At 43.7% G+C, this 16,282-nt stretch overlaps 1 protein-coding gene across 8 annotated transcripts in view; it reads right to left on the reverse strand.

The window, feature by feature from the left end:
- The window catches only part of HIVEP1 (HIVEP zinc finger 1), a 142,988-nt gene that overhangs the window by 26,359 nt on the left and 100,347 nt on the right, over positions 1–16,282 (reverse strand). For all 8 annotated transcript variants that reach the window (XM_060307474.2, XM_060307473.1, XM_060307469.1 and 5 more), the window contains 3 exons: positions 5,155–11,123; positions 1,805–1,938; positions 915–1,090 (listed from right to left, as the gene is read on the reverse strand). In XM_060307474.2, coding sequence (XP_060163457.1) covers positions 915–1,090; positions 1,805–1,938; positions 5,155–11,123 — 6,279 coding nt within the window. The remainder of the gene's footprint in view (positions 1–914; positions 1,091–1,804; positions 1,939–5,154; positions 11,124–16,282) is intronic.

Here is a 16,282-nt window from a genome sequence, read left to right on the forward strand (position 1 = left end):
AAAATAATGTAGTTCTATTAAAAAATATTGATTAAATATTTTTCACAGATTTTGTCCTTTCAGACAAATAATTTTATGATTATATTGCTTTGTATTTGCGAGATTCTTACTTTCTAAAGGGTGGTATATGAAATTAAAGTCTCAAGCAAGAAATGTTTGTATAATGATTCATAACAAGGAACCTAATGGAGAAAACAAACATTTTATGATAGTGTATTTATTCATTATATGTCACAGGAAATTTGTAGAGAGTAAAATTACCTTAACTATAATAAAGGCTTACGATTTAAATAAAAACATATAAAGAATACAGAAATGGTACTAAATATAATTTTAATTACTAGTTCTGAGTTCCACAAACATTAAATAGTACAAAATTTAGAAATTTTTTGAAGCTGATATTCAACAGTACTTCAGTAAAAGAGCTTCATGGGAAAGAAAAAGAAATGGCTATGCATGAGTAAAATTAGATAATAAAACATGAATGTAATCAGTATAACTTTACTGCAGTTATTATTTTAATTTTTTCTTTAATCTTTTAGCACTGAAATGCATCTACAATGTGATCGCGAAAATTTCTTTTTTCTTCTTTAGCTCCAAAGTAAGTATTTTTGAAAACGTGTTAGTCATCATGTTATACAACTCTAATTTGGGAAGTAAAAGAAAAAAGGGCAGTTGCTCCTTTTCAAATGTCATATTTATTACGTATATTCTAAAAGTGTGTAATTTAAAACTTTTTCTCAAGAGGTCTAGAAATATCTAAAGAGATATAAGACTACGATGTTGACAAGATGTAATTTATATTATTCTATTTAAGCTACTGCATCCTTGGTCAAGGAATATGTAAAGTTGGGTCTTAGGTCTACTAACTCAATGCATATAATAAAGGACCATGAAGCGATGTCATCTCATACCTTTAGTCTTAAAGGAGAAGTTACAGTAAGTGCAGTGGTAGGGGCGGACATCTGTATGGGTTCGTATGTGTTTCTTTAACATACTAGGTTTCTTACAACGGATTCCGCATTCTTCACAAATGTACTTTCCTCTTCCCCTGCCTCGGACATATACATACTCTTCATTTGATTTGTATCTAATTTAAAGAAAAGGAAAATGAATAGGGCAACTGGATACTATGCCTTTGAGAAAATACTGATGATTGAAATTCAACCTAAAAAATAAAACAAGGCACAATTTTTACACTCAATAAATATAAATGTTATGCACATGTAAGTAACAGAATATTCCAGCTTTTCACATCAACACAATATTCTAATAGCTACTTCTTATCAAACAACTTTATTCAATACCAGGTTTGATTTTAAAATAGCTCCTCTAAGTGACTGCTCTAAAAGTTTCCTTTATTGTTAAATTCAATCACAGCTACAGGTACTGAAATATTTCTGAGCTTCATTTTAACTACAGTTGGCTTTTACAATTTTTCTCACAACCGAATTCACAGAAGACATCAAACAGGCAATGATTCGTCTCTTTTAGAGCAGATTTTTTCAGTTCACTCCTTACTATGAAGCAACGTGAAACCCAGGGTTCACTCTGAAAACTCAGTGCTCTGCTGCCTCCTAGAACCTACAGTGTTTTCTAAATAGTTGTCATTTTCTTGATCAAAATGGCATTAGTTAACATAATACCTAACATGTATTTTGCCATGAAGATTCTGTTAATAAGCTGAGAAACCTTGCAACGGTTATATAAAATCGGCACTGGTAAGTCTTCATTCACATGAAAGCAAATGTACATTTAAAAAGTAAGTTTAAATGTACATTTAAGAAGGAAAAGTTGTACTTGCCCTCCATCAAATATTTTAATTCTTCTTGGTTCACTTTTGATTAAGGAATTTTCTTTATCTTGCTCACTGTTAATTTCAGAGGCATCTTTATTGCTGAATTCAACTACTGTGGACTTTTGATTACCTAATGCTCTCTGAAAGGGAAAAAAAAAAAAGAGAGAGAGAGAGACACTAATTTAATAAAACTGAAAACACAAACATGCTAGTGTTTCACTTGGAAATTAAAACATGGCCGAGTACAGTGCATGCGGTTAGCTTAATGGAAGGCATTTCAAGGACGTAACAGCTTTAAAGGTCATCGCTTTATCTCCTCCTTTATCTGTCTGAATCACAGCAAACTGACACAGCTCATGCTACTTTAAAATCCCACCACATTCCACTGACACCCCCAAATAAAGACTCTACAACCCTCCACCCTGGTATTCCACGAGTTTAATTTTAGGAATTTCTTTTAGTAAACTAAATATTCTTTCTTATAGCTAACGAACCACTCAGACTACAGTTTAAGTATACTTGTTAAAGAGTTTATTATTTAAAGATGGAAAAGAGCTAGCTACCCCATTATGGTACAATGTCTCATACTCCTGAGAAACATGACTAACTTCCCTTCAACATCAATGCAATGGAGCCGAAGCTCCATTTCCCAGTATTTTATTTTCCCGTCTCCCATCATTTTGAACCATAATTACGTTTCCTCTCTATATCCTGAATATATCAAAAGTTCCTGAATACTGATAACTGTGAATTATAGGGCAGGTCAAAAGTTAGGTCTTGGCCTGATAATACTAAAATCTCTAGGAAAAAAGTAGTGAACATCAGAATAATAAACAGTGTGTGCTTTTCCTACGGAAACTCTGTAGTGACGCGACCTTATGATTTTATACAACCGCACTATTTACTACCTCTTTTCTCACTCCCCAGCCTACTCTGCTCTCACATATCCTTGTGAGGCAGCCAGCACTGGTGGATCACATCCCAGTGAGGAAGGACACGCATAGGGTTAAGTCACTTGTCCAACGTCAAGTGTTAACAGCAAGAGCTCAAACTCCAGTCCTCTGGCCAAGCCCAACACAAGGCACAACTTTTCTGATCAAGGTCCTCTTTGTTACAAACTTCCTTTAAAAATTACACCACCAAGTAGAAAGCCATCATACTGCGATGACATAACAACAGTAAGTGACAAGTGAGTATGTGCATCATGGACCCAGGGGCCTATGTGGCCTCGGGAAGAACCCCCTGGGAAGGCCCTGTCCTTACAAACCCAGGCGTAAAGAAAAGCTGCTGGCCTGAGTGTCTCAAAAAGGTGGTGTGAAGAGGTAATGACACTGACCCTGACATGTACAAGTGCAACTGTCTCCTCTTTTTCTGGCAAACACATCAGGTTTGGAATACACACATACCTTTCCTTGACATTATACCTCTAACAGTAATCCTATTTCTTACCTTCTTCTCAGTACCAAATTCCCACTTATCTTTTGCTCACTTTCTTGCTATCAAATCTGACTTCTATTCACCAACAAGCTAAATGCCAAAATATTTACTACTTCCTTAGTTTATATGTTTGACCGCTCTATACACTGTATGTTGTCGACACCTTGCTTCTCTTAGAAATGCTTTCACTTTACCATCGACCTATTCTCTTCCATTTTGAATTATGAATACATGCACATTTGGGTTGTGAGTTAACAGTCAACCCAGTACCGAGTCCTCCACGGCCACTTGCCCATATAACTCACGTCTCTGGGACATTAGAACCCTTCAGTCCAGAAACCATGTTAGTCTTCATCTTTGTTTGGCCTCTTGGCTTGAACAACTCTCTTTAAAATATCTTCTTCCTTGATCTGTGTGATACCACTTTCTCGTAGTCCCCCTCCTTCCTTTATGAACAATCTCTCTCATCTCCTATGTGGACTTTCTTCATCCACTCAAGCCTTTGAGTAGTAGGGATCTCGGGATCCATTCCAGGCCCTTCTCTCTAAAGGCCTCATTAATTGCACCTATGCACTGAACGATCTCTAACACCTTCCGCCCGGAGCTCTCTCCCAGCTCCAAATCCAGATGTGCATTCCCCAAGGCATTTCTACCAAGGCACTTGGTACTGAAGGAGAGCCACTTTTCATAGGTACTTCAGGGACATACATACACGAAGCGCTGTTTAAATTCTCACGCTCAAGCCTCATTTTCCATCTGACTTAGTAGACGTAGAGCCTGAGCATTTAACAATTAAATTCTGAATGGTTCGGATGCACCCTCCTCCGCTGAGAAAGCATCAAAGGCTCTCTACCACCACGCGTATTCTTTGGTCTTTATCTACATTTCCAACTTCAAATTACGTCAGTGTTTCAAACTTCCAACACCTTCTAGCCATGTTGGACTCCTCGGGGCTCTTTAAATGAACTAAGTTCATTCTCACTTCCACATCACTTGGCAGACTATTAAAATTTCTCACTCTTGTTTGCCTGAAAAAAAAAAAAAATCCCTACTTTTTTTTTTTTCTTTTTTAAAGACTCAGCTGAAGTAGCACCACCTTTGGAATATCTTCCGTGTAACCACACCTCCTGCTCAAGCTACTGGCAGTGTTAGAGACTTCCTTCTTTTATTAAAGTTATGGGTACTTCTATTACCATACTGATCCTGTGATATTTTCTTATTGATAAATAAATATTTATGAACCTGTATTATGTGCTTGTGAGCCTATAGAGATCATGAACTTAATCTATAATTCTGAATGTCCAGAGTCCAACCTAATACCCTTATCTATTTATTCTTAATCATTTAAGTGATTTTCCCCATTTTATAAAGCCAACAACTCTAATTATAGTTTTATTCCACAAATAACCCCAAATCATCGTTTTACGACCTTACTGTACAAATCCTGACCAAACCAACTTAATTATCAAGTGTACAGTCATTTTGTGAACCTTCTCTCTAGTACTAAGATGATTCTCAGAGCTACACAGGAAGAGAGTTGGGATCAAAACGGTGAGGGGAGAGTGGTCAGATTTGCATAAAACAAGGATGAATGGGTCTCTGCTTACATTTTTAAATGAAATAGAACAATCTCTAATATCCACACCTCTGTTCCCCTTCATTAGCAGGGATAAAGCATAAACATAATCTTCTCTCACCTAACAAGAAAATCAAACCTTAGAGGACTCTGGGTAATCTTTATCAGTATAACTCCCTGGGTAAACTTATCATTCTTTCTTTCAAATAACTGTACACTTCGAAAGCACAATTTGTCATTCAAAATTAAAATACAACCTCCCATCGAAATCTTTAAAGGCATCCAGACATGTTGGAACTAACTTGCACAGACTAGTTTTCAAGATAAATGATATTTCAAGTACCTTGCTTAAGCTGCTTTTCCATTTGCTTGAATAGACCAATAAATCTGACTTGAAATGGGTCGTTATTGCTTGACAATATAGAGATTTTCCGGTCTTCTGTTTTGAGTTCAGGAGAGAAAGAGCCACTTTGGTAGGCAAGCTGAGTGGATTTGGATCACTGGCGTTCACGGTCCAATCGGTGTAGGCCGAAGTTTTTTGGTCGTTCTGGGGCAGGTGCAGGGCCTTCTGCCTCAACAGGTAACACCACGTGAAGCTGGTTGCAGTCTTCAGGCTGGGGAAGGACGGCTGCTGTGTGTCACTGGCTTTACATGCGGAAGGAGTGGTGGCTGCTGGCGGACTCTGTTCTTGGACGTTCGCTTCGTCGCCTGGAGTTTTAACCCCTGGTGACTTCCTTTCTTGGTTATCGTCTACATGTTCCGAAGAAGAAACGTGAGTTTTCTCTGCAGGGACAGCTAAATTTCTAACTGTCAGAGTCAGCGATGTGGCCGACGGGATGCTTTCAAATTCCTGCAATTCTTTTACAGGTTCTATAACCACAGGCTTGGAGTGTCCTGATGACAAATTATCAGCTGGTGAAACATCAGTCAAACGCAGAGCCTCACTACTCACTTCAGGGTGAGAAAAAATATCCTGTTCCAATATCACAGCTTCAAGGGGCTCCGTAGTGCAAACCTGCCTCACCAGGACTGGCTTCTTCTGTTTACTAACTTCATGAGCTCTTGAGCTCAGTGCTTCCAACTGTCTAGCATCTGTGGCACAAACGGCTCCATTTTCATCCTTGGCCCGCTTCTGGTGCTTTTCCATGGCAATGTCTAAACTATTTGCTGGGGACAGCATCCTTTTACTTGAAGCTGAAGATTCTTGCTGGGGGGAGAGTCTACCAACAGACATTTTCTGAGTTACAGGCAAGGATTCTGATGGCGACGAATTTTGGCCCATCTCGGAAATAACGTTCTCGCAGACAAGTTCTCCCTCTGGGTTTGGCAAAGCTTTCCGGTGAGCGTATTGCGACTTTGGCACGGAATTTTGCTCTTCACTGATTGGCACCATACTATGATTAGCCTGGGCAATCGGCTGACTGGATAGATCTTGGGTCACTAGGATCTGCGGCAGAGCTGTGGCTGTGGCAAAACAGTACGCTGGGACCCGACTCTGCAGATGCAAGGGCAGCGCAAAGGACGCCGGCACCTTCGGCACCTGACTGCCGAGAGGCCCGACCTTCAGTGGTGGCAGAGGACACGAATTAGACGTGGCTTCTACTAACTTGGCTGGTAATGTCAACGAGGTCGCACGATGGTTGGCCCCAGCTGGGTCTGAAAGAACTTGCTTTGGCAGAGGATGTACAGCGTTAGAAGTGCAAGGCTGGGTCGAAGGGACCACCTGACACTGAAGTTGGTACTTGGGAGCAAAGCAGTCCTCACTTTTAGAAGATACATGTCCACCGGGGCTTGGATCTGCTTTGACACTCTGTGTAGACACCTGCAGAGACATCTGTGTGTCTGGGAGGCTAAGGGGCACGTGGATTTGATTTAACAAATGGATACCAAGAAGCTGTTGAACAGGAAAGATGTTTGGAGAGTTGGAACTTGAAGTTTCTGCTTGCAGATCCTTAATCTGAGTCTGGGAGGCCAAAGTATTTGCAGGAAACTCAGGTGAAGGTGCATGAGTGAGCTGAGGCCCCTGAAATGGCACTGTGTTCACACCAGGGCGAGCGATAGTTTGGAAAGAGGATGGGTTCCCAGGAGATAGATGACCCTCCGGAGTGATGTTTAAAGAGATCTGCCGTATCAGCGGGCCTCTCCGTCTTTCCAAGAGAGGCACGTGCCCGGCGACCCCCATGCCAGAAGGGGATGTCGGAGGCTGCAGTTCAGCAAGCGGGGCTGGCTGAGGTGGAGTCATGCTTCCACAGTCGAATGATTTACTTCTGAAATCAGAGACCTCCATCGACATTTGCAGGCAGTGAATCTGTTCCGATGCAGCGCGCCTCATTTCCCGGTGACCCCCAGGAACGTTCAGGGTATTAGAGCCAGGTGGAATCATGAGAAACTCCGCTTTATTCGGAAAATCGATTTTGGGGGAGGCCTCAGTCTTAGAAACGTCCTCTACGTCTAAGGAAGCAGAGAAACTCGAAGTGTGAGATAAACTGCTCTCCCTGCTTAGACTCCTGGAGAGAGTGGAGTCCAAGCTTGACTCTGTTGAGGAGTGCTCGATCTCGGCAAGACGGAGCCGCTTCTTTTTGGGTGGCAGTTTCTCTGTTGGCAGTTTGGACAAGGTTTCGCTCCGCTGAGGCCAACTGAACTTCTCAGACTTCTCCTGATCGTGGGCTTGGCCTTCCGGGTCCCGATCTGGCTCTTCTGTGACCAGGATTTCTGGGACTTGGATGTTGTGCTGCCGAACGAGTCTTGAGGGCTGTCCTAACACGTGTCGCTCACCTGAGATCTTTCTGGAACCTTCCTGAAGTTCCCCTCTCAGAGCATCGGACAGTGCAGGCTCGGCGGGCTGAGACGTGTTCCGGGGCAGGCAGCCTTCCTCTTGGGAAATCCCTCTTATGTGCAGAGACCCGGGCTTCCCTGTTCTCAGCTCCTGGAAAGAAATGGGGGAAGCGCCTTCACAAGACTCCAGCTTGTCAAGCGCACCGGGTCTGCCCAGCGAGTTTGTGTGCTGGATGACGGAGATGCCGGCCCCGTGTCTCTTGGGCTCTGTCCTGTCCTGGGCAGCCGAGCTCACCTGCTCTTCCACGATGGAGGACGGCTTCGGGTCCGGGGGCTGTTCGGGGCCTCTGGCCACGAGCTGAATCGGGGAGCTTTGCAGCTGGATATTTCTAGGAGGCTGGTCACCAGTTATGGCAACGTTCTGCTGAGACAAACTGGGAACCGAGCCCCTCGCGCTCTGAAACCGGAGGCCCTCGGAGCTCTGGGGAGATGCTCCACTTTCGTTTTGCTGAAGTTCGTCGTCATCTCCGACGCTTTTCATTTTCCTCCTTTTTCGTATCTGGGGCGTCTGCTCCCAGACCCCGGTGGCACTGGCGACCCTGTAGTGCAGAATGGGAGGCTGTGCGCCGCTGGGCACCAGGCTGTGCTCGGGGTCCCTCAGAGCTACCTTGGTTTTTGGTCCGTGCAACTCTGAACAGTAAAATTTCTTATGGTTTTCAAAATTTTCCAGTTTCCTATACCTGTTTCTACAGGTCTCACACTCAAACATGGTCCCTCGCCCCTGATGAGACTTCTTCTTTTCCAAGTGTGAACCCGGGGCCGGGGGCTTGCTTCTTGCTGCTGCGGTCTCACCAGCGGGGCTGCCTCCGTGATGGCTCTCGTCCAAGGACTGCCCGGCACCCAGAACATGATTTTCATTTGCTGAAGAGTCTTCTACTGCTGCTTGTCTGACAAGAGTGCGGGGATGTCCATTTTGGGGCACAGAAGTGTTAGGCCCCGGTACGAAGACATCGTCGTAGAAAGCACCAATTTTGTCGTCAAAGGACTGACTTCCTCTCAGTGGGTGTGGGGGAGGGATGATGCTCGCAGGTACTGCTGAGTACCCTGTGGTAGGCATAGAATTACTTCTGGTGATGGGCAGACAGTCGAGGGAAGGTACAGACAGAAGAAACACTTGCTTTGATTTCTCTGTGGGAGTGAAAGGGGACTTTGGTATATCAGAGCTTGAACTTGTTCTCCGTCCCATTGGTTTTAAATCAAACTGGAAAGAATCCTTAAATATGTACGATTTGGGGGAATCGATGCTTCCCCGTCGTGAGAGAGAGGTTCTCCGTGGCTTTACACTATCCAGTTGCTTGTCATCTACCAAGGCTTCATTGTCTGAGATAAGCTTTGATATCCGTTCCTCAAGCGTTTTTGTCGCCAAAGGTGGGCGCATCTGACCTGGGAGGAGTGACGCTTTTTCACCTGCTGGAAGAGCCGAAGCTGCTGGTGTGCTGACACGAGGTGCAGAAGACCCATTATTCTTGTTAGAGTCCTGCTCTGGGGCGGGCAACGTTCTGGCAAAGGGGGTGGGTGGGCTCACTGTTTGGTCGGCACTCTCAGAACGTGAAAAGTAACCCGAGTCCGTACTTCCTAAACTGCGAGGACTCAGGAGAAGTTTTCCTTGCTGCTCTCGGGAGTAATCGGTGGCCTGCTGCCTTTGTAGCTGGGCATGTACCGTTCCCACGTGAGATTCCTGTTTTCCCTCGGGCTGACTCACATCGCCCTTCTCATGGGACTTGTTGTCCATCTCCAGGGAGCACGCCCAGGCTGAGTGGGACAGTATACCGGTTACCTGAAGGTCTTTCTGTTTCTGTGCACTAGGAGGTTCAGGCTTGGAATCCGTAACCTTCGGGCTGTCAGCTCTTAAAGGGGACACACTGATGGGGTGGACCACAACCTTGGGTAACTCTGTCACAGCCTGTGCTTCTGAAGATCTGTCCTGTAGTGAAAAGTCACCTACCACAGGATCTGGATTGCTTGGAATGGAACCCAATTTAGGTAGAGCTTCCGAGCTGGATACCATCTTCATTATCTGCACGGGCTGCAGGTCCATGGAGCCCGGGTCGTTCTGCCTGTCGTCAGCAGCACCCTCCTCCTCGCTCTCCCCACTGTCTTCCACATCCGAATGGATACTAAGTGCTTTGGGGGACTCGTGAGACATGAACAAGCCGCCAGCATCTGGCTGCAAGACGAGACCCAGTTTGATAGTATGTGCATGGGACTTTTTGTGCTTGTAGAGGTTACTTTTAGTCTTAAATGAAAACCCGCAGGTCACGCAGGGATAGGGTCGCTCTCCAGTGTGGGAGCGGATGTGCTTTAAAAGCACACTGGGCTTTGCACAGGCTCGATTGCAATATTCACAGATGTATTTTCCTTGTTTTTTTGGCTTCTGATCTTTCAGAAGAAGATTGCACATTTGTTCCACGCTGTGATTAACAACAGAGGCGACAGGAGTTGAGTTGTAAATTGGCGTGGGGGGTGACCGCGTGGAAAGGGCGGGGCTCACTGACAGCGGCAAGGCAGCATCCACTTGCTGGTTTGGAGGAGAAACCTGAGTTCTACTGGAGGGTGACGTCACACCTACGGATGACATCACTGCTGCGTTACAGACGTGTTCAAGTTGGGCGTTCTCCTGATTCTGCAGACTCGTGAGTGATCTGGTGAAACCCGAACACGCTGGAAGCTGCTGATTTTGTTGGCCAGGTTTAGAAACAGAGTGTTCGCGTGGATTATACGAAGGAGAAACGGCCTGAAGTGCCGCTTGGTCGTTCTTCTGAGCGGCAGACACGTGCCCGGCGTATGAGGTCCGAGGAGGCGGCTGTGATTGGGCAGCCGGTTCTTGCGGGGTCGGATCGGGGGCATCCATCGGGCTGTGGTTCAGGTGAGAAGGGGGTCGTACAGTTTTATTTGGTCTCAGTTTTTCGCTCTTAACCGCACAAGAGGAGCCCTTTTGCGACAAGGTGCTCAGTTCTGGCTCCATGGCCTTCAGTAAGACATCGAACGCGGTGTTTGCATACGAGGAGGGCGGGGGGCTGCAGTGAGAGGAGATACATTCACGGTGGTCAGTCCTGCTTTTACTGGACAGAGAACTGGAGTCACATTTTCCCTCGGGGACACCGGGCTTGGCGGGGTCGGAGCCTTCCGACCTCCACCGGCGCGGCTCGGATGGGGGCTGCAGAAACGAGGGCTTCTTCGGGGAGACAGCCTCTTGCAGTTTAGAGGCGTCGGCAATTATCCCAGGGGCTTCTCCATTGTGTTTGGTAAACTGCTTCCCGTTTTTTACAGGACTGTGATTCTGCTTCTTGTGGGACTCCGCCACACTCTGAAGAATGGCAAAAGATGACTCTTCTGTATTTTGTTTGTGTTTTGCCTGAAGAGGATTTCTCAGTGGGGATTTTGGTATTTTTTTCAGGTGATTCTCGGCTACGATCTTTTTTCGTTTCACACCTTTAAGTGATTCTGAAGTTCCTTTAATACCAGCCTCTAAGATTTCTGTTCAAAGAAGAAAAAAGAAAACCAATTGGTAAAATGGTATGTACACCAACTATGAAGTTTTTAGGTTAACGTTACGATCACAAGGGTGTTATGACAACCGAAGAAGGCAATTTAAAGGAAAGCCGGTTTGGATAAAACTGCATTCCTACATTCTGGCAATATTAAGAAGGCTGGCCATCAACATCTGTTGAAACAATCATGCGAAGACCTTAGTGCACATTTCTAGAACACTGTGTTCCGTTCTTGACCCCCTATCTCACCACAGTCCTGGAACCTGATGTTTCAAAACTAAGTTATCCTCCCCCTTCACCCTTGCAGCTGAGGACCCTACACAATAGTCTTAAGAGAGCTGGCCCACAAAGAAGAAAATTCAACCTTTAATGCTGGGTATTTGTCTTATCACATTTAGTATCTTTTTTTTTTTTTTTTTTTTGTGGTACGCGGGCCTCTCACTGTTGTGGCCTCTCCCGTTGCGGAGCACAGGCTCTGGACGTGCAGGCCCAGTGGCCGTGGCTCACGGGCCCAGCCGCTCTGCGGCACGTGGGATCTTCCCGGACCGGGGCACGAACCCATGTCCCCTGCATCGGCAGGCGGACTCTCAACCACTGCGCCACCAGGGAAGCCCTAGTATCTTTTAAAGCAAATTTCTCAGCAAGTTTCTACATAACAGTATTGCTCCAAAATAGGCAATACTGATATTCTTACAAGAACAAAGGTACTATACAATAATTTTTAGACACAGATACCTCAGATGATCATGGGATATTCACTGATAGAACCGTGAAGAATTGCTAATATAGCAGTTATCTCAATAAACAGAAAAATATGAAAGTAAAATAATACACTTACTTGTGGTTCTTCATCAACAAAATTTTAAAGTCCTAATGTTGTAATGGCCCTTAGTTTTAAAATAAAAATCACCATTTTAATTGAACAAAATATTCAATGGCTATGTTTCTTTGCCACTAATGATAGGTGAGTAGGTAGACAGACAAAACTTATAACAGGAGAGAAGAGATGAAACTACCTCCATTTCTTGCTGTGTTGAAATAAATCACCATTTAAATGGCATCAACCACCACAATCTCTGTCAAGTGTTGTAGTTTTGAGCAATAACTGCTTTTGCCATAATCTCGTTTGTTTCGATTTGTTGGATCCTCGGGCACGTAAACAAAAATTATTCAAGCTTATATTACTTACTTGTAGAAAAGCCAAATACTCTAATTCCTCATTATTTTCAAATAGCTGTTACAATGTACCTATTAAAAATTCATATTAGACCAAAATGTCTATACCGAAATAACCGCTTTGCATTAACAGAAGAATTTACATAAAATAAAATATTCTGGTCATCTTGTGACATCAGTTTATGTGATTTCATGTATTAATCTAATTAAAAAATTGCATACTAATCCACTAAAGATACATTTACCCACCATAATCAGAAGGGCAAATAAAAGGGTGGGGGGGGGTGTCTCATGATGAAACTATTTGAGCTAAAGAAAAATAGAAAAAAAAGTATCATATTGTTGATACCTCTACAAAATGATGTTGAGCAAACCTTTTTAATTCTTCAACCCACTCATTTATAAAATGATGTTTCCCCAGTGGTTTTCCCTCTTCAGGATGAATGCAATAAAGTCAGTGATGTACTTTATGCCTCTCGTTAACTATACAAGAAAGCAGGCAAAACGAAAAATGATGATCAGCGTCTCGGGTGCGTAGTTTCCCTATTCACTTCCCGGGAGCTCGGAGGTGGGTTGAAACAAAAGTGAGAGCCACTAGGCTGTTAAAATAAATACAAAAGCAGAGCCCAGCAGCCACCTGGAGGAACGGCAGTTCCCAACTCAGGCAACTGTCAGAGCAGAAACACAAGAGATTTTTAAAAAATCTGCCCATGCCAAGCCCAACCACCACCCTATGCAACCAGAGCCTTGGGTGGGGTAGATAGGTTTATTTTGTTATGTTTTACATACTTTCTGTAATAAGATTTTATTTTTAGGTAAAGTTATGTGTAAAAAAAAAAGAATTAAACAATGGCTTACACTCCAAAGAAAAAAATGCAAAAATTCAACCCACAGCTAAAACCAGAAATACCACATTAAGTTTTTTTTTTTAAGAAGATGTTGTGGGTAGGAGTTAATTAATTAATTAATTAATTTATTTTTGGCTGTGCTGGGTCTTCGTTTCTGTGCGAGGGCTTTCTCTAGTTGTGGCAAGTGGGGGCCACTCTTCATCACGGTGCGCAGGCCTCTCACTGTCACGGCCTCTCTTGTTGCGGAGCACAGGCTCCAGACGCGCAGGCTCAGTAGTTGTGGCTCACGGGCCTAGTTGCTCTGCGGCATGTGGGATCTTCCCGGACCAGGGCTCGAACCCGTGTCCCCTGCATTAGCAGGCAGATTCTCAACCACTGCGCCACCAGGGAAACCCCACATTAAGTTTTAAAGGGAACATTCTATGTATTTTTTTTGTTTTAAGAAGTACAATTCAACTTTGTACTTAAAGAAAATGAAGCTGAAGTGAAAAGGAAGGAATGACTTAAGATCCCTATTTCTTTATAGACATAATTCCTCTAAAGATAAGAATTTGAAAAAACGCATTTTAAACAGATTTTACGAACCATGTTTCAATTTTAGATGAAGACGGACTCATCTCTCTTTGATGAATGTTTATAACATTTACATTCTATTTGCATAGCTGTTTACCCTTCGTTCTCTATTTGAATTTTAAGACCTGGTGCTAATATACCACTTCTTTCCTTCAAAACTTTGCACACTCCTTTGCTTTCTGGCAATGAAGCTTGTAGAGAGAAGCCTGCTGCCAGCCTGACTGGTAGTTTCTCCCCCTTGAGGTGACTTGCCTTTCTTCTGCCAGTGTATCTGCAAAAACCTTTATTTTCAAAGTCTAATAACATCACTAGAAGTCAGCTCAGAGTTTACCACTGTACAACGTTTCATTTTTTTCCTGGAACACAATGACCTCTAAAAGAAAATTCATTTAGTTTATTTCAGAAAAATTTTCTTTTATTATTTCTTCAAATACATTTTCTGGCCAATTGTTTTCTTTGGGGTTGGCTCTTTTACTTTACTGACATCAATTGTCTTTATGGGGTTTCCCTGGTGGCGCAGTGGTTAAGAATTCACCTGCCAATCCAGGCGACACAGGTTCGAGCCCTGGTCTGGGAAGATGCCACATGCCGCGGAGCAATTAAGCCCGCACACCTAGAGCCCAGTAGCCCCCACTCGCCGAAACTAGAGAAAGACCGCGTGCAGCAACGGAGACCCAACGTAGGCAAAAAAAAATGACCTTTGTGCAGGACCACCCTTATGATGATCTAAATCTCTTCAATCTTTTTGTTTTTCTCCTTTGCTCTTTCCAGAATTATCTAACGTTTCTTCCCTTACATCAGTAATTTGATTTTCAGGCCATTAAATTCCTTGCTGTTTCAAATTCGTTTATTGGTTTTGGACTGACGTTGCTTTGTTCTCATTTTGTTCCCTAAGTTCCACATTGCCCATATCATCTCCTTTTACTGTCTCATATTATATTTGAACTGTTGCTTTAATAAATTTATGTTCTTATTAAGTTCAATGCTTAAAAAAAAAGCTTCTGTTTCTGAAGTAATATTTCCTTTAAGGCTGAGTTTCTGGTCTGTCTTTTTCACATTCTCTCTGCTTTTCTATTGCCTGAGATCATGGGGAATCACAGGGAGTGGCATTCAATGGAGAATATGTTCCCAACAGTGTTTTTCTGAGTTGTGTTCACTCTTCTCAGATTTGTTGGATCTCCTTTACTAGGGTTCACTCCCCTCATTCAAGGGGTAACTTCTACTCCATCATGGGTGGTGGAAAGGGGATGACCTTCGACGCTGGATTAGTCTCTACAGGCAAGGAGCTTGTTGTTGCTGTTGCTGCCATCAGGAGGGGAGAGGGTGGTGGAGCAGGTGAGACAGATGTAAAGAGGGAAGGTACCAGGCACATCTGAGGTGAATCCCACGTTATTATTCTAGAGGTGGAATTAAGGCAAGTTGCAGGGGATCGTTACTCTCCATCCCTTGGCTGGAGTGCACAGAGTGCATGGCTAAGCCTTCTGGCTAGGAATCAGAGATACAAGCCTCCTCTGGGGAACCAATGCCCTGAAGTGTGAGGCAGCAGACCCTTGGGTCTTGGAGAATCATACACTCAGGATAGTTTTTTCAACTCCACTTAATCTTGATTAATTTCAAACCTATCAAAGCGTGACTGGAGTTATTTTCTCCCACCCTTACAGGAAAGAATGTAATAATCAAACATTGTGGCTACGTCGACAACAATATGGTATACAGTTACCATAGGCCATAGAGTTAAGAGAGGGTATAGACCAGAATGCCTCAAAGCAGAAATACAGCCTGGGATGGAAGATGGGAGGGGAGCAGCTCTTTACCATCAGTGCTTAGGTTTTTCATTACTTTTAAGGGCAATTTGTTATTTTGGTAGACTAACGTGAAAATAAATTAAAGGAAGCAGAAAGAAAGACCCTGAGACAGCGGTGGAAGGTGTACAAGGGTGATGCTCACTCTCCCACCTCCCAGTGCACAGGCCTTCCCTCTGCCTCACGGGACAAACGCTGCTTTATAGTTATCACCATGTGATTCCAGAGCTGCTGCTTTTTACCAACACTAGGGCTGGACATCCTTGGGGGCCCATAACCCCCCTCTGTGTGAAGGATGAAGCACAACCCTCTTTCCTTACACAGTGAGCATGCACACTCAGACCAGGAAGTGGGTGGGAAAGGCTCAAAATCAAGGTCGACCAACTGCTGAAAATCATATTCTGGTCAGCATGCTGCTGGAAATGGCTGACAATCAGGCAGAAACTCTGAGGCATCAACAGGTCAGAAATCCAAATAGGAATTCATTTAAAAGACACAAATCGCACTTAGAAGAGGGACCAAAATTGGCAGCATAGCCACTGCCAGCATCCCTGACTTGTTGGGCTTTATAAACAAGCCAGCTCTCCACCAAGTAGGAGGTTGAGAACAGCTTGGAGAGATTGCAGAGGCCACCTGACTGGAAAAAGGTGAATGGTTAGGGAAATAGGAGCTAAAGTATGACAAAGGATATTCTCACATTTGGATATTCTCAAGTATGGTGAACTACAATCTAATAGTGTGTTTAA

This window comes from Globicephala melas, chromosome 11, assembly GCF_963455315.2.
Source record: "Globicephala melas chromosome 11, mGloMel1.2, whole genome shotgun sequence".
Taxonomy (NCBI): Eukaryota; Metazoa; Chordata; class Mammalia; order Artiodactyla; family Delphinidae; genus Globicephala; species Globicephala melas.